This window comes from Colletotrichum destructivum, chromosome 4 (genome assembly GCF_034447905.1).
Source record: "Colletotrichum destructivum chromosome 4, complete sequence".
NCBI lineage: Eukaryota > Fungi > Ascomycota > Sordariomycetes > Glomerellales > Glomerellaceae > Colletotrichum > Colletotrichum destructivum.
Genome location: NC_085899.1, coordinates 462,985 through 484,201, shown reverse-complemented (window position 1 = coordinate 484,201; position 21,217 = coordinate 462,985). Strand labels below are relative to the sequence as shown.

At 56.9% G+C, this 21,217-nt stretch overlaps 7 protein-coding genes across 7 annotated transcripts; 5 read left to right on the top strand and 2 right to left on the bottom strand.

Annotated features, from left to right (window-relative positions):
* Positions 1-288: 288 nt before the first annotated feature.
* On the top strand, positions 289-3,543 carry CDEST_06053 (Putative DH domain, PB1 domain, guanine-nucleotide dissociation stimulator, CDC24, pleckstrin; the record flags this gene model as incomplete). The annotated part of the gene is made up of 4 exons (XM_062922212.1): positions 289-867; positions 953-1,738; positions 1,816-2,002; positions 2,054-3,543. 4 exons carry the CDS (start codon positions 289-291, stop codon positions 3,541-3,543), a joined length of 3,042 nt encoding a protein of 1,013 aa, XP_062778263.1.
* Positions 3,544-5,792: 2,249 nt separating this feature from the next.
* CDEST_06052 (Putative small ribosomal subunit protein mS37, fungal-type) lies at positions 5,793-6,448 on the bottom strand. The gene is made up of 2 exons (XM_062922211.1): positions 6,166-6,448; positions 5,793-6,004 (listed from the first exon to the last, which is right to left on the bottom strand). The coding sequence occupies exons 1-2, from the start codon at positions 6,269-6,271 to the stop codon at positions 5,838-5,840; spliced, it is 273 nt and encodes a 90-aa protein (XP_062778262.1). The 5' UTR covers positions 6,272-6,448; the 3' UTR covers positions 5,793-5,837.
* Positions 6,449-6,787: 339 nt separating this feature from the next.
* Positions 6,788-11,651, top strand: CDEST_06051 (uncharacterized protein). The gene is made up of 3 exons (XM_062922210.1): positions 6,788-6,976; positions 7,038-8,224; positions 8,283-11,651. Exons 2-3 carry the CDS (start codon positions 7,362-7,364, stop codon positions 11,212-11,214), a joined length of 3,795 nt encoding a protein of 1,264 aa, XP_062778261.1. The 5' UTR covers positions 6,788-6,976; positions 7,038-7,361; the 3' UTR covers positions 11,215-11,651.
* Positions 11,652-12,278: 627 nt separating this feature from the next.
* On the top strand, positions 12,279-13,941 carry CDEST_06050 (Putative S-adenosyl-L-methionine-dependent methyltransferase superfamily; the record flags this gene model as incomplete). Its single annotated transcript, XM_062922209.1, has 9 exons — positions 12,279-12,356; positions 12,416-12,447; positions 12,515-12,600; positions 12,688-12,840; positions 12,910-12,947; positions 13,039-13,076; positions 13,142-13,279; positions 13,372-13,794; positions 13,887-13,941. The coding sequence occupies 9 exons, from the start codon at positions 12,279-12,281 to the stop codon at positions 13,939-13,941; spliced, it is 1,041 nt and encodes a 346-aa protein (XP_062778260.1).
* An 899-nt stretch (positions 13,942-14,840) lies between these two features.
* Positions 14,841-16,972, top strand: CDEST_06049 (Putative WW domain-containing protein). Its single transcript, XM_062922208.1, has 3 exons — positions 14,841-15,161; positions 15,264-16,259; positions 16,340-16,972. The coding sequence occupies exons 1-3, from the start codon at positions 15,071-15,073 to the stop codon at positions 16,519-16,521; spliced, it is 1,269 nt and encodes a 422-aa protein (XP_062778259.1). The 5' UTR covers positions 14,841-15,070; the 3' UTR covers positions 16,522-16,972.
* A 734-nt stretch (positions 16,973-17,706) lies between these two features.
* CDEST_06048 (Putative glycosyltransferase 61) lies at positions 17,707-19,233 on the top strand (the record flags this gene model as incomplete). Its single annotated transcript, XM_062922207.1, has 1 exon — positions 17,707-19,233. One exon carries the CDS (start codon positions 17,707-17,709, stop codon positions 19,231-19,233), a length of 1,527 nt encoding a protein of 508 aa, XP_062778258.1.
* A 141-nt stretch (positions 19,234-19,374) lies between these two features.
* On the bottom strand, positions 19,375-20,891 carry CDEST_06047 (Putative mycotoxin biosynthesis protein UstYa). Its single transcript, XM_062922206.1, has 6 exons — positions 20,511-20,891; positions 20,276-20,437; positions 20,139-20,223; positions 20,044-20,074; positions 19,815-19,890; positions 19,375-19,747 (listed from the first exon to the last, which is right to left on the bottom strand). The coding sequence occupies exons 1-6, from the start codon at positions 20,770-20,772 to the stop codon at positions 19,575-19,577; spliced, it is 789 nt and encodes a 262-aa protein (XP_062778257.1). The 5' UTR covers positions 20,773-20,891; the 3' UTR covers positions 19,375-19,574.
* Between the last annotated feature and the right edge of the window lie 326 nt (positions 20,892-21,217).

Sequence of the window (21,217 nt, the reverse complement as noted above, 5' to 3'; positions counted from 1 at the left end):
TACATCGCCGTCGCTTCCCGCCCCAGCCACCGAATATCCCCTTTCGATTCTCGAGCCCACTCGACCAGACCGACTTTCGAGAACCCTTAGCGCTGGATGACGTGACCCTGTCCTCTTCGACTTGGAATAGGAAAGCGCTTCATCGATTTCCCACCGCTTTTCCACCGCCTCGCCTCGCCTCGAAACCCTGCCACGATACCCGCCCGAGACAGTCGACAATCTTCCCGACACTCGTCTTCCGACCGAGTCCTCGCCTCCTCCCTCCTTTGGCGGATGGGTTAGGACGTCATGGCTCATGCTCCCCTCCTGAGAACGAATACGGCTCCTGTTTTCCAGCAATCCAACGGAATTGGCGGCCTCACCAATACCATGAGTAATGCGCCCCGCGCCAGCCAGCTTTCCGGCTCGACAGTCTTCACCTCGTCCGGCTCGCTAGCCTCCTTCAACACTGCGTCAACAGTCACGCCCCCGCAAAATGGCGGCCCCGTCGTCGCGACCGCCAATATCATCAACCAAAAGGCCGACGCCTCGCGATCCCTCTACCAAATCTGCATGTCCTTGAAGCTGCGCCTATCACAGGTCCCCAACTTCGACCCCTATCTGCAACAGCTCGATCCCAACGACCCCGTCGAGTCATTGTGGAGCCTTTTCCGCACCGGATACCCGCTCCTAGACATCTACAATGCTCTGCAGCCCGAGAAGCCGCTCGAGATCGAGGAGGCCAACGCCAACGCCAACGACAGCAAAAAAGCAAAAATCGCCCTTTTCAAGTTCATACAGGCATGCTTGAAGGACCTGGGCATCCCCTCGGCGGAATGCTTCGTCATTAGCGACGTGCTTGGTAACGACACAACCGGTTTTGTCAAGGTATGTGAAACGGTCGCCCTTCCCGCACTCGCGGCCCTGGGCGTTCGAAACACCATGCTCCTCAACTTGTCTAACCTCGTCACAGACCACCCAAGTAGTGAACTACGTCCTCGATATTGCCGAGCAGAGAGGCCTCCTGCTGCAGCTGCAACCTTACCCTGACGATGACTTGCCCATCGAACCAGGCTCCAAGCTGAGCTACCGGGATCACATCGTGAAGGAGCTGGTCGACACGGAGCGCAAATATGTGCAGGATCTGGAGAACCTCTACGACCTCAAGAGCAGCTTGGAGACCAAGGGAATCATCACCGGCGACACGATCCACCAGATCTTCCTCAACATCAACGCTATTCTCGACTTTCAACGCAGGTTCTTGATCCGCGTGGAGACTACCAACTCCATGCCCAAACAGGTGCAGCAATGGGGATCTCCGTTTGTTACATACGAAGACGCCTTCGACATCTACAGGCCCTTTATTGCCAACCAGCGCAAGGCAGCCCAGGTCGCCAACCAGGTCTTCGACCAGATCAAGGCCAGCGGGCATCCCGTCGCCGCCGACTTCAACACCTTGGACGGTTTCTTGCTCAAGCCCATGCAGCGACTCGTCAAGTACCCGTTGCTGCTGAAGGACCTAATGAAGAAGAGCGATGACGAGGAAATCAAGGCCGATCTGGCAGCCGGTATCGAAGCCGCGGAACGGGTGCTCTCTAAAGCCAACGAGGAGGTGAACCGCGATCTCTTGGACGAGGCGCTGGAGGATTTGCGAAACCGCGTGGACGACTGGAAGAACCACCGAGTGGAACAGTTTGGCCGCTTACTGATGCATGGTGTCTACACCGTCGTCACGGGCAAAAGTGAACAAGAGAAGGACGTGAGTACTCTAGAGGCTGCTTCTTCCCTTTTGCCCCGCCCCCCTTATTGCTTCGAGCCTCGTGCTAATGTTAACAGTACGAGATTTATCTTTTCGAATGCATCTTACTTTGCTGCAAGGAGATCTCGGCGAACAAGAGCAAGGACAAGAAGGACAAGACCAGATCGACTGGCCCCAAAATCAGAAACAAGAATGCCAGGCTTCAGCTCAAGGGCCGGATCTTCATGACCAACGTCACTGACGTGGTCTCGCTCGCAAAGCCTGGTAAGCACCGGAAACCATCTGTGCACGCCTTCGGCACTAACCAAACGACAGGTTCCTACAGCGTTCAGATCTGGTGGAAGGGCGACCCTGGCGTGGAGAACTTCATGATCAAGTACACCAACGAGGAGCAGATGAAAAAATGGGCCGTTGCCCTTGAGGCGCAACGTAAGGATAACGCGCCCAAGGCTTCAGCTAGCCCTGATCAGCCAGCGCCCGACTTTGCCTGGACCCGCGAGAATGCCGGCAAGCTCGAGAACCCGTATCTCAACCAGCAGGACGACGACGACGACGACGAGCTGTGGCCGGCAGCCTCGGCTCCTGCCCAGTTCCCGGTGCCGACGCAGTCTACCGGTGGCAGCATGTTGCCTCGCAACGCGTCGAGCACGAGCCTGCGGCAACGTGCCGCGACGAACGAGAGCCTTGCTGGCATGGTGAGGGCGCCGCCGCCCCGATTCCCGCTCCCTCAACCTCCTGCGCCCTTGAGTCTCACGACCCAGATGCCTCCTGCTGGCGCGTCTTCGCCCGGCGCTCGCGGTGGCGACTCATATTTCTCCCCAGTGGCCGAATCTCCTGTCTCCTCGCGCACGAGTGCAGCAAGCGGCATGTTTCCCAACCCTGGGTATCAATTCCCCAAGTCCCTTACGCCGCAGCCTGGGTCGGGGTGGGAGGATCCCAACCAGAGATACACCGCGCCGGCGATGCCTCGCGCTCCCTCCCGAGACGGTTCATCCCAGCACAGGAACCCCCGTGGGCCCTCGTTGCCGGCCATGGCGTCTAACAGCCAAAGCGCGGCGCAGCAGCAGCGTAGTAGATCGTACAGCACGCCAGATATCAACGGTCCCGGAGGCATCCGCCGCACTCAAGGCGGCACCCCCGTCCCCGCCGTGCCGGGCATCCCGCCTCACCTGCACCCAGCCCACGATCAGAACATCCCTCGGTCGCAAACCGGCTCACCCAGGATGAATGATGTGCCCATCCGAACGAACACACAGAGCCCCGGATCCCAGCGAGAGCGGCAGTATGGCCACCAACAGTCCGGAAGCTACGGCGGCACAATGTCGCAGTTCCCTGCCCAGCCCATCTACCCTCGTCAAGGAACGCCCAACTCTGTTCATGACCGACAGCTCAGCATTGACGCCGCCGCGTCCATGAATGCGATGCTGTCTCCGCCTCCCGGTAGTGGCATCAGCGGCTCTTCGACGAACCCTCTTGCCAGCCCTGACCTGCCGATTCCCACGCAGCTCAAGGTCAAGGTTAACTTCGTCGACAGCGGCAACTATGTGACGCTGGTTGTTGCCTTCAACATCACGTACCAATCCCTGATTGACCGGATCGACGCCAAGCTCGCAAGGTTCACCAGCAGCAGTATCAGCAAGGGCATGCTCAAACTGCGCTACCAGGACGAGGATGGCGACTTTGTCACCATCGCTAGCGACGACGACATCCAAATCGCCTTCATCGAGTGGCGCGAGGGGGCTCGCAACACCGTATCGGGAGGAGTTGGCGAGATCGAACTCTTCTGCGTTGGAGAAACGGCTTGAACGCCTCATTTCTATGTCGAAGTAGGTCTTTTGGGAGAATTTCAGGACTTTCCCAGGCGCATCATACCCATATACCCACCGGGGGGCATTTCTTTGCATACAAGGCGTCTGGAGCACACTTGTTTCACCTCTTCCTTTCTTTCTTTCTTTTTCCCCCTCATCTTTCTTTTATACCTCTCAGCATCGCATTAGGTGGATGGCCGCTCATATCCCAATGGCGAGAGCGCTAGTGGCGGTCATCTGCGGTTAGGAAGCATTCGGACTCGCAAGAATTTAGACGGCATCATCAATCACCACGACCACATATACAGGCCTCATGACACGCTCAGAGCTGTGTTCTGTCGCCGAGGCGTTCTTTCACCTGGAACCTTGTTCTTGGAAATTATTTGAGACCAATTTCCCGATCAACGACTCTGGTGACGATTTGCATACGCATCTCTCTCTTTCTCTCTCTTTTTCTAATCTCTGGCTAGCGATTACGTGGCTCCAGGGGTTAGGTGGGGGAATTTGCTATTGAAAGCACTCTCCGGAGGCAATCCCACATTTCACTTCGTTTGTTGGTTGTTCACGCTTATGAAATGACTGACCCTCTTTCAATCGTTACGACTTTGATGATGGCGGAGGGACCTGATAATTGTGGTTTTATTTATTTATCTAGATAAGGGCGGATTGCTTCGCCGGCCGGTGGGCATGAAGACAGCCGTCGCGTCGCTCGCTATGTCCATTGTAGGATTCGGCGTCTCAACCGCGCTAGCTAAATAACATTCGACGAATGGACAGCCGTTGCGGTTTCTTCCAAATTGCTGAAACGTATCGTGATGTGACGTGACGTGTTATACGACAGATTGTGTCGAGGCGCCTTTTTAAAGTTCCATGAGGGTCAACTTTGTAGTGGCGTCGTGAAGTCTCGGTATGCCGCCTCGACACCCAACTTTGACCGTCTTGAGAGAGGGGTATATGGCTTACCTTGCCTCAACGGCTCGGTTCTTTCTGGCACCTGAGAGGAAGTAGACGGTTGAAGGGACAGGATGTTGTAGAGTGGACGAAGAAAGCGGTGGTTTGGAAGGTTAGTGATCGGGTGGGTGCGTGGGTGAGTGGCAGGCCGTTGGGAGTCAAGAGAGAATTTCACTAGCCAGTGAGGCAGCGCTATGTTTCTCTCGTGAAGATTGATATGCTTCTCTGGCATCTATGAGCGAGTAAAGGATTGTCTTTCCCTGGACGCTGTGGGTGTTGGGGAGAAGGAGATGGATCACAGCGGGAATCAGGTTAGTTTCTGGACGTGGAATGAGGATTTCCGGCTTTAGGCAGGGCGCATCGCGAAGTAACAGTTTTGTTTACTTGATGTGAAGTATAGATTCGCTGCGCAACTCTTTACTCGTCGTGGAGGATCGACTGAGGCCTGTTGTATCTATAGGTGCTGTGGCTTACTTGACAACACTCTACCGTTCTGCGTCTCGTGGGGTTTCCGGGCGCTCGAAACATGGGGCAGACTGCCTCAAGAGCCGTGGGAAGGCCACGTCGTAAAATTTGAGATGTCAAGAATAGGCAGAGATTCCACAAAGTTGATCTAGAACAATCAAGTTTCCTTCTCGCAGCTTCCCCCTGGCGTGTAAAACTAGAGGGACGCCGAAACAAGCCAGCTCCCAATAACGGTACGGAAGAGGGCGCGATCGGATTACTTCTCTTGTCATGTTGGGTATTATGACTCTGTTCGCGTGTGATGGCCGAAGTCGTAGGCCCGCATCTGGTTGATGATGAAAGCCGTTGAAGGAATCGCGTCCCGCAACTAGGAACATGCTCAGGTCGATATATCAAGCGCCCTTGTTTCACGTTGGCCGCCACACGTTGACCGTCAAACAAACAGCCCGCCCCTATCGCGAAAGGCAAAAGGAAGCCCCAGGGATCTGACACGGTCAAAGAGATCTGACTCCACGGCCCGTCAGATGTGGTCCATTACCGCCTTATTTTGGTTATATTGTGGCAAGCCCTGGGCTGCCGGATATGATACATAGTATACAACACCCGTCCTCTTGAACGCCCCGTCCCGTTTATAATGGTATAGCTGTACATTCATCTCGATACGCGGCCCCCGAGTCGATCTCCAGATTGAACCTTGTGCAGCGTGTTCTCGATTTGCTGTCACGCCACCCGATTTGGTCCTCCTCTGGCGTCCTGGCAGCCATGCTTCAGGTTCGACGAGATCTCGTGATCGATGCATTGGGTATCGGGGTCACCGCCTGGAATCTTCCATCCCTCGTCTCGTGATTCTCACTCAGTCCACTTTTTGGCTTCGTCTACTTGCCCTTGGAGTGAGGTATAACCTTGTCGTACATGCGGCCGAGGTGGTAGTTGATGGTGGACGAGGGCTTCTTGGGCTGCTTGGGCTGGTCCATACAGTTGCGCAGGGCGTTCTCGAGAGTGGCGCAGCCGGCGGTGTTGTAGCCTGCGGAGGCCCAGCATGCTTGAGGGAATGTCAGTGAATGGATGGTTCAAGGGGGGGGGGGATTCGACACGGGTGCACGGAAGGGAGTGGGTGAGAGTCTTCACGTGTTGCGAGATCGCATCACGACATGAAAAGGTTCTTCAAACGGTAGAGAGAATAACAGGGAGAGAGAGACATACCGAGGACGGTGGTCATGACCTGGATGCACGGGTTGGCCTCGGGCTTGTTGGGCTGGCGGACGCGGAGGTTCTTGACGGGCGGCAAGCGCTTCGGTTTTGAAGGCATGATGGGCGGCTGATGATGTTTATTGTTTTTGGGGCGGTCTCCAATCGTCAATTTATATCGTCGGTAGTCTTCGGGATGGCTTCGTTTCTAGAGCTCGTCGTCGTCGCCGTCGTTGTCGCTGTCGCCGTCGTCGATGTCGGCCAACTAACCTCCAAATTGCCCGTCGACCTGTCAAGGCATCGCATCACATCGCGAAAGCTTTGATGCGTCCCGGAACAACTTTTTTTTGGACCAATCACGTGGCCTCAGCCTCGCGCAGCACGTCTGAGTAGCATGATTGGCTAAATGCATGTAATGGCTTGCGCGTGGTGGGGTAAGACACGGTGCCGAAGGGGATAACTGCACGGGTCTGAGACCCTCACTCCTCACTGTGTACGCTCAGGTACGTCCCCTGGTACGTGCCCTGAACAAGCAGTATTTAGGTGCCTTGGGCAAAGGCTTCGGGAGCTGCCGATTGGCTGGCTGAGGCTCGAAAGTAAACAAAACCCGTTGCACAGGCGCCGGGGAAGCAGAGAGCCTTCCCAGCCCACCACACCAAATTTCTCGCCTTCTAGCAAGTACCTTGGAAGGCCTTTCTTCCCCCGACCACCCACCACACACACACTCACACATACCCCCCAATCTCCGCGTCCGCGACAAATCACATAACACGCCCGACATCTGGCCGTTTGACGCCGCAAGTCAGTCAACCAAGGTAATTCAAAGGTACCTATCTACCTACGTTACCCCGAGTTGATCACGACCGTCTTTCTTACGACGCTTGCAGCCGCATTTCCTCCTTCCCGTGCTCTCGGAGCACGTTCAGTTCTCTTTCTTTGCCGCCGGTGTGCCCACTCTCTTCCGCGTGCGGCTGCGCGCTTTGTTTACTTTTCCGTACTTTTTTCGCCCCCAACTCAACTGGCCATCGCACGCATCGCGCGCGCCGCCCATATTCTTCTCCGCGAACCACGTCCGAGAGCATCTCTCCGCGCCGCGTCGCATCAGAGCACCACCACCCACCGCCATAGTTTCTCACGCTATTGCTCCCATCTCCCCTCCCGTTGGGCCAACCCACTCTTGTCATCCGACCAATGTTTCGCCCCTAGACGCGATGAACATCCCTCGTTTGACCTTTAACCCGCCTTCGGGCGACGCCATCACGCCCCCGTCCTTGCGCACAGTCGACCGCGCCAGCCCTAAGGTGGCCTTGGCCGCCTTCTCCGCGCTCGAGCTTGCGCCTCAGCCCAACGGCAGCATGGCCTCCGGCCTGTCATCCCTCTCCATCGATTTCACCACGCCAACCAAGACTGCTGCCTCGCCCCAGTCCAAGTCCACCACCAAGAAGCAGCAGGCTCCCAAGTTCGCCTCGCTGTCTCTTGCCTCTCCTTTCAACAAGTTCAGCACGGCAGAGACGCCCAGACCGAACAAGAGCAGTTTCTCCACGCACTGGAACGTCACATCCTGGGGCTCGTCGAGCACCAGAACGCCCTCGCCCAAGAAGGTGTCCTTCGCCGACGAAAGTTTCACCCCTTTGAGCGCCTCCACCCCGAAACAGCACTTGAGTACCTCGACGCCGAAGCTTGCGCGCGCGCTCTCGCCAAAATCCAGCCCTTCAAAGCCGGCACTCTCCGACTTCTCGGTCATGTCAATTGCCTCACCTGCGACACCCCAGATTTCTGACCATCAGTCCCATTCGAACCAAGGGCAGCTCGAAACCCCCACCGCCCTCCAGTCGCTCTCCGAGTCCACTTACGACGAAGAGTCCTCAAACCTGAGCAGCCTGTTTGGCCCATCTCCCTCGAGATTTGCTGAGCAGGGGCGCGAGACCGATTCTGCGTCCGGATCCCCTTTGAAGGCCGACACTACCATGCATGACATTACCATGATGTCTGACTTTACCGTCGCTTCGCCCAGAAAGACTCAGGGCAATACCTTCGCCTCTGTTGAGCTTTCAGAAACGGCGAAGAACCTCTGGTTTGTTTCCCCTCATGACCTACCCTACACCTTGGCGTTCCTTTGCTAATCCCTTTAGTGGCCCTTTCGATTCCGAGTCGTTCGAGGGCATCGACTTCACCTCCACACTTTCCCCCGTTCCTGACTTCCCCCGCCGAGCAGCACGCATTCCGCGTACAAAACAGAATAAGCAGCGACGGAAGACAAGGGGTTTGATCTTCGAAAAGGTCATTGTCAAGCGGGTTGCCGAGTCGCTCGCCGTCCAGGAGCTAGACGCTGCTGTTCAGTTCCGGCATATCGCCGTCAAGGGTGAACTGGCGTATGCCCTATGCCCTCGCAAGCGGCAAAGGGTGGCAGAGGCATGCGACGAAGACTACTCGGAACCGTACTGGCTTGATGAGGAAGTGGAGGAGAGACCCGTGATTAACATGATCGAGGCTCGCCGCGTCCTCCGCAACGACCTCTTCGCCCTGCCAGCCGGCCCGAGTGTCCGAGAGCAGCGTCGACAGTACAAGGCGGACATGGAGAAGTACGGTGAGGCCGTGACCTCAACAAGAGGCAAGAGGAATTATGACGGCGAGCCCAAACGGGCTTACAATAACGGTCTGTTGACGCACGCCATCATGAAGCCTCTGCTTGCTTTCCCCATGCCCGACCTGAGTTTCGAATGGGTCCTCGAGACGGCGATCCGCGATTCGAACAAGGCCCACGGGCGCGAGCAGCCCAAGCACCGCAACGTACGCCAGCCCATCGCCGTCTTTGGAGAGTCAGACTTTTCTGTCATCGAGGAGGAGGAAGAGCCACAAAGCCCGACGGCCAAGCTCCCGCACTTCCCCTCGAGCGCCACCTATCATTCTCGCGCCAGCAGGAAGAGCCGTTTGGAGCACGGCCTCGATTCGTTGCGGTCCAAGCTTGCTGCCTTTGCCGCTCAAGAACCCGAGGCCGCGCCATCGTCGCCTCTGTCTTCTCCCATCGGACCCGGTTTCACATTTGAGGTGCCTTCCTTCATCTCCTCGCCCAGCATCATTCACAACAATGTCGACGAAGCCGAAGAGGCGCTTGACGAGACTTTCGAGGCCGCCGCTAGTCCCATCGTTTACTTCAAGGACCGCAGCCAGACGTCACCGTTCAAAAAGCGCAAGTCGCTCCCTGCGGCACGCCGGCCCTCTGTTACATCCCTTCTTCGCAGGGCGTCTCTCCCCATCGCCCTCCCCGCTGCCGACTCCGACCAGGCTCCCACGGTGCAGGATCTTCAAGATCCAGCATCCGGTTCGCTGGTGGGTGCTCCCGATTCGTCGGTCGAGCTCCTCGCGGTGCAGAATCCCTTCGTGGTTGATTCAGCATCAGCGGCGGCTGTCGTGGCATCGCCGGCCTCTGCCACCGGGGCGTCACCATCGTCGGCTTTGGCGTTGGCCTCTCCTATTGGGTCGGCGTCTCCTTCGCCCGTTGTCGTTGATGTTAGGGAGAACCCCGACATCTTTGGCTCGTTCCAAGATCGCCCCGGCTCCCCGGTTCAGACCCTCGCCTCCCTCGCCCGTGTACTCGAAGAGGCCAAGGAGACGATGGACGCTAAGGTTCTTGTAAGTAGGGAAGGTGGCCGCTTGATCGTGCGCTTTAAGGTTTCGGACGAGCATTTGGCCCTCTTTGCCGCCGCGGAGGCTTCTGAGAACGCATCGGTGGAGGCACCTACGGAGGACGACATCGTTGACACTATCACTCCTGCCGAGACCGCTACACCTATGTCACCTTTTGCCCAGGACACCCAAGAGGAGGAGCAGCAGGAGAATGAATCGAAGAATATGGAGGAGGAAGTGCTGGAGATGCTTGACCAGGCGCCTGCCACGACCTTTGGCGACGAAGACTCGGATCTCATCATGCTTAGAGAGTTCATGAGCCGTCACGCCGCCCGCAAGGCCGCCAAGGCTACCGAGCCAACCGAGCCAACCGAGTCCTTCAAATCTGCCAACCGAGCCCTTTCTCCCGTTTCCGTTCCGGCCCATGCCCTCTCGCCAACCGCCTTCCCTTCCGCCCCGATCATGGCTACCTTTGCGCCCACGCCAGAGCGCACCCCGAGCATCTGGGCTGATACGCCCGCGTTCTCGGTAAACTCACCAGCGGAGCGTCCTCTTTCTGCCCGACGGGAGTCTTCTCGCCGACCTCTCGGAGCGTTGGATGTCAACAGCCCGAGTCCTAGAAAGGCCAAAAGGAAGGGCGAAGAGCTCCAGGAGCGGGATACATCACCGGAGAAGAACGCTCATCCACCGAAGCGCCAACGTAGAGCCAAGACGGGCAAGTCAGGCAACGACGAGAACGAGAAGCCGGAGGACGAAGAGAAAGCGAAGCCCAAGGAAGACGCGAAGCCCAAAGAGGATGATGGCCCTGTTGCCGGCGTCAGGACCCGGGCCCAACGCGCCGCCGAGCGTGGAGAGGCGCTTCCCGTGACTAAGATTCCGGTTAGACACCAGAGATACGCCAAAGTCAGGGGTGGAGACGGAGAAAAGGACCTGGCCGTTGTGACCCGCCAGAACACTCGCGCCAATAAGGGAAGTGCAATGTCGGCGGATGAGATGCTGGAGTACTTGAAGACGGCGCCCGCCGCAGAGGAGACTGGAGGCGCTGTCGTGACAGCCCGCAAGGACGGTAAGAGCGTCCAGTGGGCCGAGCAGCTGGCCACGAGCCAGGCCGAGGAACAGCTGCTTGCTCCTCTGAGTCCCGTTGAGGTGAAGCAGGTGGGTAAGACAAGGGGCAGACCCAAGGGTTCTTCCAGCAAGACGGCGGGCTCGACCAAGGCGTCGGCCAAGACTACGACCAAGACTTCGAACGGCACCCCGAGCTCGACCGCCACGGCGGCCAAGTCAACGAAGTCGCGCCAGGCTGGGATTCCCGGACCGAAGACGGATGGGGCTAAGGTCACCAAGCCGAAGAAGGTGAGTGCGGCGGCGAAGAAGGAACTGGGCCTGAGCGCCAACGGCACGCCTGCCAAGCGCAGTGCCCGGATTGCTCAGAAATGAAGGTACCCACGAACGAGAGAGAGTCGTGATGAGTGATGGAAGATGAAGATGCCTGAAGGTTCACGGATGGCAAAGGGACAACGGAGGGTTGCGGAGGAAACATTGCATATTCCAAACATTGCATCGCATGGCGAGACAGGAGGGAGGCGAGGAAGGAAGAAGAAAAAGCACAAGCATAACTGGTTTGGCGTTTTGGGAACTGGAGGAAGTTGTCCTTTTGGGCCGTGTTTTATATAGTCGTGAGCTCGGCTCTGGCTTGTTTTGTCTACCTTGTTTGATTTGGAGGGTTTTGCATTCTCGCCCGGCGAGGCGTGTGCCCTGTTTCCCCCCTGTCCTTCGTTTCTTCTTAGACGGCTTCACAGCTCTATACCCCCTACTTTACATTGCTCTTTCTCGGCCATGGAGAAGACGGATAGAGACTTTTCACGAATGATGATGACGAGATTACATTGAACGAATATTCGCCTCCATTGAGCATTAGAGGATGACGAAACCGTGGATGGAGAACGTGGAAGAGAGCCCACTTGGTGGTGTTTTGACATGATGCGAGTGACGGGTGGCGTAGGGAGGGACCACAGGCGTGCATAGGCACGGACAGTTATCCATTCACGGATATCATCGATTTTGTTTAGCCGTCACCCCGGCGAAGCAGACGGGCAGTCTGGCTATTTCTGGCTTGGCTTGTTGGTGTCAATCTCGCCAGGATCTCTGGCCCCCAGGACGGCGGTTAGAGAGGCGCTGCGTCTCGACCAAGTTCTTTCTAATCCCAGCCCTCTCGCACCAACGAGCGCCTCCAATTCGTCACTCAATGGTACAAAAACTGGAGCATGTGACCTCCCTCCCCCCCCGGTTCGTCTTGGGAGATTAGAACCTGCGGGTGTAATTCATCTTGCCTGATGCTGTCTGTTGGGTTGGTTGCCTGCCTCTGGAAGACCACACCGCGGGAATCGTCGGAGAAGGATACTCATACGGGCCACTCACACCCCCCCGAAGCAAAGCCGACAAACATCATCTACACGGAGACTGTCCTCGTCGTTACCTTACGTTACCTTAGGTCCGCAAGCATGGCCGATACCCCGGGCATGGCGGCGCTCCATCCCGAGGAGCTGGATGAGGCCCTCGAGGTCGACGAGGGATTTGTTGTTGGTCAAACCTAGACTGCTCACACGGACGAGTCCCAGCTGACACTGGCATCTCCAAGTCGGACGATGGGTCTACCATGGATGATCAAATGTAGCGTGGAACCCGTAGCCCACTTGTTCACTCACCGTTCTGAGACTGATAACCTTGGGTTTGTTAGTGCGAGGTACACTTTGTCGCTCTCCTCGAGCGTCGTCGACTACCCGGAAGAGTACGGCCGGCGCTACCACGCCTTCCGGCCCGGGAGTAAGTTGTCGTCCCCACGTCCACTTCTCGACCGACACACGTGGAGCTGAGACACAGCTACTAATGCCTACCGCCACTCCTGGTTAGCCTACGCGTTCCCCAACGACGAAGTCGAGTTGACCCGTCTCGACATGGCACACGCCCTGATGGTTCGAGCGATGGGGAACAGGTTGTACCTGGCGCCTCTGGAAAGGGACAAGGTGCACAGGATCCTCGATATCGGGACGGGCACCGGCATCTGTGAGTGATGTGGTGTTCGCCGAGACCGTCGATACCCCGCAGTGCTGATGATTGTCTTGTCTTGCCAAGGGGCCATTGAGATGGGTGACATTTTCCAGAACGCAGAGGTGAGGAAGGGTTCTTGACTGACCCTTGATTGGAAGCCTTTCTGTTTGGGCTGTGTGGCTTAGTAGGAGTAGGCGTTGACGGCATGAGCAGGTTATCGGGAACGACTTGAGCGCCATCCAGCCCGAGTGGTGAGCGTAGCTAAGCTTGGTGGCATTTGGATTTTGGAGGCTGGGGCTGACTTTGGGTGATGCAGGGTCCCCTCGAACGTCAAGTTCGAGATCGACGACGTCGAGAGCCCCTGGGTCGGGCACAAGAAGTTCGACTACATTATGTGCCGGTACATGGCCTGCTCGATCGGGGACTGGCCGAGTCTGATTGAGAGGATATACGAGTGAGTAATATGCTTCCCCCTCCCCCTCAATATGCCCGAGCCCCAATCTCATCCTCGGATTCCCTCCGCCCGCGCTGACGAGAAGGCCCAAGCCACCTGAACCCCGGCGGGTGGGCCGAGTTCCAGGACATGGGCACCGAGTACTACTCGGACGACGGGACGTACACGGCGCGGCACGCCACTTACGCCTGGAACCAGACCTTTGTGCGGACACTCCGGGCGGTCGGGCGCGACCCTTGCCCCGGGCCGCAGCTCGAGGGCTGGGTGCGCGCCCACGGCGGCTTCGGCCGCGTGTCGCACCACCGGTTCAAGACGCCCATCGGGCCCTGGGCCAGGGACGCGCACTTCCGGGGCCAGGGCATGCTGAACCTGGCGCAGATCCTCGAGGGCCTCGAGGGCTTCTCGATGAAGCTGTTCTGCGGCGTGCTGGGGTGGCCCGAGGAGAAGGTGCATGCGCATCTGGAAGCCGTGCGGCACGAGCTGAAGTGCGGCGCGTTCCACGCGATGCTGGATCTGTGGGTGGTTCCCCCCCCACCGTCTCATTCCACCCCACCTCCTTTTTCTTTTTCCGTGGTGGCGTTACTGTTTGGCTAATCGTTCGGCGCAGGCATACTGTCTATGGGCAAAAGCCGCCCAGGTTGGATTCACCCGTGGATGACTGAGTGCGTGATTTGATGTAATAACTAGGATATATCATACAGGAGGACGAAAGACACATCGCGACTCACTCGCAATGGGGCGATCCGGCATTGAGAAGATTAATTATCCTCAGATATAATCAGTAGTAATAATACCGTGGCTCCTATGACGATCCGCTCTCTGGACCTACTTGGGCAAAAAAAAATAAAAAATTATCCATCTCCCGTGGTGCATTATATGACAAGAATGGAATCGAGACAATAGCTAAACCATGGTGGGAGTAGAAAGAGATTCTTCCATCCTCACTTAACTCACTGTCACACTCACTCGCTCACTCATCGCGCGACAACTGAGATGACTCAGATGAGCGCAGCACAGCCCTCAGCCCTACGAGTTGGACGGGTCGTCCCGCGGGCCAAGCTGGGACAATGGCAGCCGGAACATGGGGGGTCCCCGTAGATCACTGAGGGCTGAGGGTGCATCTTGTATGCCAAATCGAGGACTTTGTATGGGATGGATGGATGAGATGAGATGAGATGAGATGAGATGAGATGAGATGAGATGAGATGAGATGAGATGGCGGCTTAGGCATGAGAGATTGAGTGGGAGCCAGCCATGCGCTTGCCTCGCTCCAGTCAGTTACTGTAGCGCAGAAAAAAGAGGGAAAAGAAGCCCATTAAAATGACGAAAGGACCTAAATTGCCCGCCTCGAAGACGCGCATCTCACTTCGTCTTCAAAATCCCCACTAGACAACGAGACAGACAGATACATCGACCTGACCCCCGAGGACCAATCTGGCGTGCAGCTGCATCTGCAGCCCAAGAAGCCGCATTACGAATCCTCCGGCACGTCGGCGTCGGACGCGGGACCCTGAGCTTGGCCACGTCTGATTTTCTCTCATTCTGCCCCTCGTCGTCTCAGCTTCTGTCTCACTCATCACTCGTCACCCGTCACCCGTCACTTGACCCCGCGACACGTCCCCGGGAAGGGGAAAAAAAAAAAGGAAGAGGAAGGAAAAAGTAACTAAAGAAATCCATCCGCCCCCAAACCGTCCACCTTGCAACCCCCCAGACTGTCGCTATCGCAAGAAGGAAACACGCCGAAAGAGGCAAAAGGAGAAAAAACTCAAAACCAAATAAATAAAGGCTGCCATGTCGTTCTTCGACAACTTCGACGTTGCCAAGCTGGCGTCGCAGCTGGGCAACTTCAACATCCCCGACGACCCCGAGATCATCAACAAAGGTGAGTGAGTTAATGAGGGAGGGAGCGAGCGACATGTTTTGCTGCTTGCCTCTGCACCTCGCCCCGCCTCGCCTCGCCTCTGATCCTGACCGCCGATCGCAGGCCACGCCGACTACGGCTACACCAACCACGGCGCTCACCCCGACGGCTACGACGGCCGGCCGCCCGACGGATATGCCGGCGGCCCCCAGAACGGTGCCGTCGAGTACCGCCGCGATCACCCCGCCGCCTACGGCTCCAGCGACCCGACACGCTCCGCCTACTCCGACCCCGTCTCCGAGGGCGCCGCCATGACCTCGCTGGCCGCCGGCGTCGCCGCCAGTGCCGCGGCTGGCGCCTACGGATCCCAGCCTCAGTATCCTTCGCCCCAGCCGGGACGCTACGGTGACTCTGGTGGTGACGCGTCCAGCCCCTACCCGCAGTATCAGCATCAGCAGCAGCAGCGGCAAGAGGACGCCCACGGTCGACCGCCGTCGTCGGGGTACGGGCGGCCTCCGTCGCCGCGCCTGCCGGAAGGGTGGGTGAAGCGCTGGGATGAGAACAGTCGGCGGTGGTACTACGTCAACCAGGCCACCGGCACCTCGCAGTGGGAGGCGCCGGCTGCACCTTCGCCCGTGGTGTCGCCCCCGCCCATGTCGCCTGGGTATGGGGGACACGGCGACGCGTCGAGGTACGGTGGCCACTCGCCACAACCGCCCTACTCACCACAGCCCGGATACGGGGGCCCTTCACACCAGCCGTCATACGGCGGACACTCGCCTCAGCCGGGGTATGGCGGTCACTCTCCGCAGCCACCGTATGGGGAGTACGCCGCCGGCGCCGCCGCCGGGGCTGGCGCGGGGTACTACGCCGGTCAGCACTACGGCCAGAGTCAGCAGCACGGCTACGAGCAGCCGCAACCCTACGGCCAACCACACGGACAGCCCTACGGCCAGCCTCACCCCCAACAAGCGTACGGCCAGTCCTACGAGCATGGCTACGGCGAGGAGGAGAAGAAGAAGAAAAAGAAGAAGGGCGGTAACGGAAACATGTTGCTGGGCGTGGCAGGCGGCCTCGCAGTCGGCGCCATCGGAGGCGCCCTCATCGCCAACGCTCTGGGTACCTTTTCCCCCTTGACCTCCTCCCCCACATCCAACCCAGGCCCGCGAGGGGCATCCGGCTAACCACCTTGCGCACAGACTCCGGCTCCGAATCCGGCTCCGAACACGAACACCACCATCACGAGCGCCAGTCGTCGTCCGGGTCCGAGGACCACTACCGCGAGCGCTACGAACGCGACGAGAGCGACAGGGGGTCCTCGCACGGCTCGGACGGTAGCGGCAGCGACCGCGGGGAATCGGACGAGTACTATGACGACTGAGGTGTATTCCACTGGAACTTTTTTTTTTTTATTCCCTTTTATCTGTAAACTTTTTCTTTCTTTTGGGAGGGGGGGGGGGGGTGGGGAGGAGGGGGAAGGTTTGTAGATGGCTAGTGTTTGGGACCAGAGCTTGATGAGCAAAGAAGCCTTGATGGTACATTGAGAACAGACGATGTCGCAAAACGACTGGGAGGCAATCCGTATCGACACTTGGATAGGTTGTGCAGAGTCCCCGTCTTAAAGTCTTAAACGCAGTTCAACGTACATCCGCTACTGGACATGGTTCCACTCCTCCCTTTCTCCCTCATCAAAGCATCTCAGAAGTCAGAAGTACCTGGACGAGTTTAATAACGTCTTGCGGCTGTATACGAACTCGCTTGCTGGTGCTAAGGCTTTGCTTTCCCTGCCGCAGCCTATACGAGCACTGGTTCTGTCTCTCGGCTTACACGACCCGGCCGGTCGGAGGACTGTTTCCGCCTCTCGGTTTTTACAACCAGCCCGATTAAGGAACTTTTCCGTCTCTCGGCTTCTACAACCGACCCGATCAGAGAACTCGAGATCGCTTCCGCCCTTCCAAGAACACTACAAACGGATCCCAGCATGTCTGTTCCTCTGCAATCCTAACTTCTATTTCAATCTTCACAGGGAGTATGAGTCTTACGGGCCGGAAGTGGTCCACACACATAACAATAGGAAGGTAGATCCTTAGGGCAAATGTGCAGCCTTACTTTAAAAATATTAGCAACGTTAAAAGAAATCTAGGTGGATAAAGCTAAGAAAGCGGATGTGAATAAAACTGCAGCCACAGGCAGCAATAAGGGTCACCTACCTATCACTTTGCTGGTTTCCGGCAAGGTTATAAAGACCGTATACCCTAAGATTTCTGATTTGAATATTGCCAAGTCTGCAAAAAGCAGATCATAGTTCTGCTAATATGCGTCCATCACCATTTTAGTTGGCGGCATCGTTTGTATGCAGATGCTACGCAACCCAAACAAAACACACAGAGAGCATCACAATTCTTTGCAGGGTTTCAATCCAATAGTGGCTGGGTGAGTGACAAACAATAATGCTCTTCCCTACCTGATTTTCCTGTATTTCTCTCTAACCAACCAAAGCAGGGCAATCCTGCTCTCACTCTAGCTACCAGCACGCACCTCTGGCACGATGCTCTCCCCCTTCAACATGCACTCGCACCTTCGACCTATTACCAAGCGGGTTAGACTATCTGTTTTGCTTGCCTTGATTCTGCTGCTTGCCTTCTTCGCATTGTTGAACCAGCCTGCCGCAGTTGGGCTGCAAGAACCTTTCCGATACAACGAGCCCCAGCAAGGATCCGAGGTATTGACTGCGTTGCCTGAGCTTGCCGCCTCCAGCAGGCCGGAGCAACAAGGACCAGAGCCCGAGTTCTGCACCCAACGCTTCGGTCCCGACTATCTCTACGGTCTCCGCGACCGCGCCATCCAGTACTGCTCGCCGACGTCGACATCTTCGGCCGCGGTTGCAAATCTAACTTGCTTCCACAGCCGTACTCAGAACCGAGACGATGCCTTCTGTTTCGCCCAGGGTGCAGTGCTAGATCCCCAGACCAAAACCTTCAACCTTGATTGCGACGTGCGCCGTCCTACCGCCAGTGAATCCTCGCGTGGCATTATCCCCTTTACCGGCATCAAAGGCTACTGGTATGATACCGGCCCGGGCGTCTTGTTCCAAAAGTATATCAAGGTGGCACATCGCTCTTCGGCCTCCTCTACGCCAGAACAGATCCAGCCCAGGCCATCTCAAGCCCGACCTATCATCTCTATCCTCTTGAAGCGCGAAGGTGCCTTGAACATCTGGCACTCCCTTATGGAGCTGTGGTCTATGACTTTGTCCCTTGACGTACTGCGCCTAACCCCTGACCCCGCCGACCCTACAAAGCCTTTCCTTCATATTCCTGCCGACGCCCTTAGAACCCAAGTCGTCTTCTTGGACGATCATCCTGAAGGGCCGCTGTACCCGTTATGGGGCATGTTTGCTGGGCGTGAGCCCGTCCGTCTCGCAAACATCTTGGAGGATCCGGCCCGGTCCCAAGCCTTTGCCGAGACACCCCAGAACCTCGTCATCCCGCTTGCGGGCTCAAGCAACCCTACATGGCAGAACGACTGGGAGGAGCGGGATTGCAGAGATGCGCCTCTGCTGAGGCTCTTCACCCGGCGCATCATGCACCACTTTGGCATCCTCCAGGAGACCGGACGACGGCCGACAGAGGTCCGCAACGTCACCCTCATCGACCGAAGGGGTTCCCGCAAGCTCCTGGACCAAGACGCCCTGCTGGGCGCCGCCCGAGCCAAGTTCCCTGACGTCAACTTCCAGGCCTTTGACTTTGGCGCGCTGTCGTTCCCTGACCAGATCCGCGTGGTGCAGTCTACCGACGTCCTGGTCGGCGTCCACGGCGCCGGCTTGACGCACACCATGTTCCTCCGCGAGGGCGGCGCCGCGGTCGTCGAGATCCAGCCGTCCAGCATGTCCTACAAGGGGTTCCGCAACATGGCGCAGATGATGGGTCAGGCGTATGTGAGCGCCCACGCCGAAATGGCCGGGGCCGAGGATCGGAGAAGAAACATTGCAAAGCGGGACCGATGGCACTGGGCCGACGTCCGTATTGGGGAGGACCAATTCCTTGAGTTGATTACTGAAGCCATAGAGTCCTTTCGCGGTCGAGGGACATGAGGGATGAGTTGGGGTTGGGGGGGTGGGGGATGAGCCATGAGATGTCAAAGTTGATCCCGCAAGAGCCCAGTATGCATGGGGAACTGTAGCAGCCTAATCACATATTCTTTAGTTTTTTATACACTGCGCCCTTTCAGTACTTTCTCCTTTTTTTTACTAGAAATATCTAGGAAGGCAACCTCGTTACATAGTGAACTTTCTGTCTCTTGGCCTCTATAACTAGCCAGGTTAGAGAAGTTAGAAATCCCTTCTGCCCTTCTAGGAACTCCAAAAACGGATGCCAGCATGTTTGTTTCTCTGCAATTCCTAATTCTATACAATCTTGAAAGGGAGTGTGATTCTCACGGCCGGAAGTGGTCCACGGCCCAGCTCCGGACGCGGTTGAAGTTTCGGCACGTGTGAGGCTCTCTCCAGTCGGCCACGACCCTGCCGGCGTCGTCGGACCAGCTGAACACCATTGGCGTGAGGTCCGCGTGACATTGCACGGTCTGCCTGAGATAGTCGAGGCAGTGGTCTGTGTCTCGCCGTCAGCGATGCCCGGGTTTCCCTCACGGACTGGGTGTGCAGGATGTGGTGCTTACCGACATGCATCCTGTGGATCCTGGGGCTCTCTGATTCATGGTAGTACTCCGGGTCCAGGGCCTTTCTGATTTTGTTCTGTGTCCGCTATCAGTTTCATGATGATTACAGTTCAGTTTGACGGAAAGGTTTGGGATCAGGGTCAACAACAACTAACAAAAACAACTAACAACAACAACAACAACAACAACAACAACAACAGCAATTGTCGAGGAACAAATTGACACTTACCACACAATGAAGGGTGTGCATCACATCTAGACTTTAGCAGCGTCAGCTTCTGTGCAAAAAACACGTGAACAAAGGATGAGATTCGAAAAACATACGCTACTTCGTAGTTGCCACTGTCATCTTTCCAAGTTCGCCCTACCATGGTGGAGGCTTCGTTGCCATTGAGATTCATGTATTGGCCTGTTGACCGCGTCAGACCCGCACACACGCCCGACTGCACGCGCTCACTTGCCTTTTAGCAATGTGTCCCACGCCAAGTCAATATCGGGCGAGGGCGGGCCGACATATTGAGGCTCGCCGGCGATCGTCTCCCGGTACAGGGTTCCGTTTGGGTGGTAATGAAGACCGCCCGTGAACCGAACTGTCTCGCTGGCCAAGACACTCTTGACTGGGTCTTTTGACACGGTGCCTCTGTCAGCTGCTACAAGGTTCAAAGAATCGTCTAGAGAAGGCTAGGCCAGACGTACCCAACTCGGTAGGGAAGCCTTGAAGGAAGCCGCTGTCGATGCGTCCGGCCTCAAGTTTCCCGTGAAGGAGGACAATGGCAATGGCGAGGATGGGAAATATCACAAACAAGAGCAGAGATGTGAAGTAGAACGCTCTCGAGACAGTCACAACGGCCGGGGAGGAGGTGTTGTGTCGCCAGGAAAGGTGGTCCTCACTCTCACTGTCTGGGACATCTTCGGCCGTGTCGTATTTCGTCGTCTTGTCGGCCACAAAGGGGTTCATGGTCGCGTCGGGGGGGAGAAAGAGACAGCATGTACGAGAAAAGAGACAAGTCCTAAGCCTTTGGTGCGGGGGGAGTTGGGCCAGATGACTTGTCGACGGCGTTGCCCTTGATTATTAGCCTTGCAAACGTCCACCGGACTCTTTCATGAATCAGGCTTCCAGAGAAACAATGCTGATCAACAGACATGACTCCTTGCCAGCCCATTTGGTCTCTGTGTCGGAGGTAATGAGATAGGAGGCGAGGGGAGAGTCGTTACCGGTCTAACTGAGAGAGGAAGCTCCTTGAACTTCGAGTCTTCGGAAGCCACTAGACGTCTGTTCGAAGCTTCTCATAGCCGAAACGGAAGCTAGAGCGGACCTATTAGACAGAGATCGGGTATATGACTCGGCCAAGTTGAAAATAGCTGAGTCGATCATCGATGTCGCAACTTTTGTCATGTTTACG

What these genes read in the sequence shown, in the direction of transcription:
- CDEST_06047 (XM_062922206.1), bottom strand. Translation starts at nt 20,772, where the DNA reads ATGAACCCCTTTGTGGCCGACAAGACGACGAAATACGACACGGCCGAA. An exon ending in GTGGGACACATTGCTAAAAG is followed by an intron (nt 20,224 to 20,275) that starts GCAAGTGAGCGC and finishes CGCGGTCAACAG; the next exon opens with GCCAATACATGAATCTCAAT. An exon ending in AGTGGCAACTACGAAGTAGC is followed by an intron (nt 20,075 to 20,138) that starts GTATGTTTTTCG and finishes ACGCTGCTAAAG; the next exon opens with TCTAGATGTGATGCACACCC.
- CDEST_06052 (XM_062922211.1), bottom strand. Translation starts at nt 6,271, where the DNA reads ATGCCTTCAAAACCGAAGCGCTTGCCGCCCGTCAAGAACCTCCGCGTC. An exon ending in GGTCATGACCACCGTCCTCG is followed by an intron (nt 6,005 to 6,165) that starts GTATGTCTCTCT and finishes CATTCCCTCAAG; the next exon opens with CATGCTGGGCCTCCGCAGGC.
- CDEST_06049 (XM_062922208.1), top strand. Translation starts at nt 15,071, where the DNA reads ATGTCGTTCTTCGACAACTTCGACGTTGCCAAGCTGGCGTCGCAGCTG. An exon ending in CCCCGAGATCATCAACAAAG is followed by an intron (nt 15,162 to 15,263) that starts GTGAGTGAGTTA and finishes CGCCGATCGCAG; the next exon opens with GCCACGCCGACTACGGCTAC. An exon ending in CCTCATCGCCAACGCTCTGG is followed by an intron (nt 16,260 to 16,339) that starts GTACCTTTTCCC and finishes CCTTGCGCACAG; the next exon opens with ACTCCGGCTCCGAATCCGGC.
- CDEST_06051 (XM_062922210.1), top strand. Translation starts at nt 7,362, where the DNA reads ATGAACATCCCTCGTTTGACCTTTAACCCGCCTTCGGGCGACGCCATC. An exon ending in GAAACGGCGAAGAACCTCTG is followed by an intron (nt 8,225 to 8,282) that starts GTTTGTTTCCCC and finishes TAATCCCTTTAG; the next exon opens with TGGCCCTTTCGATTCCGAGT.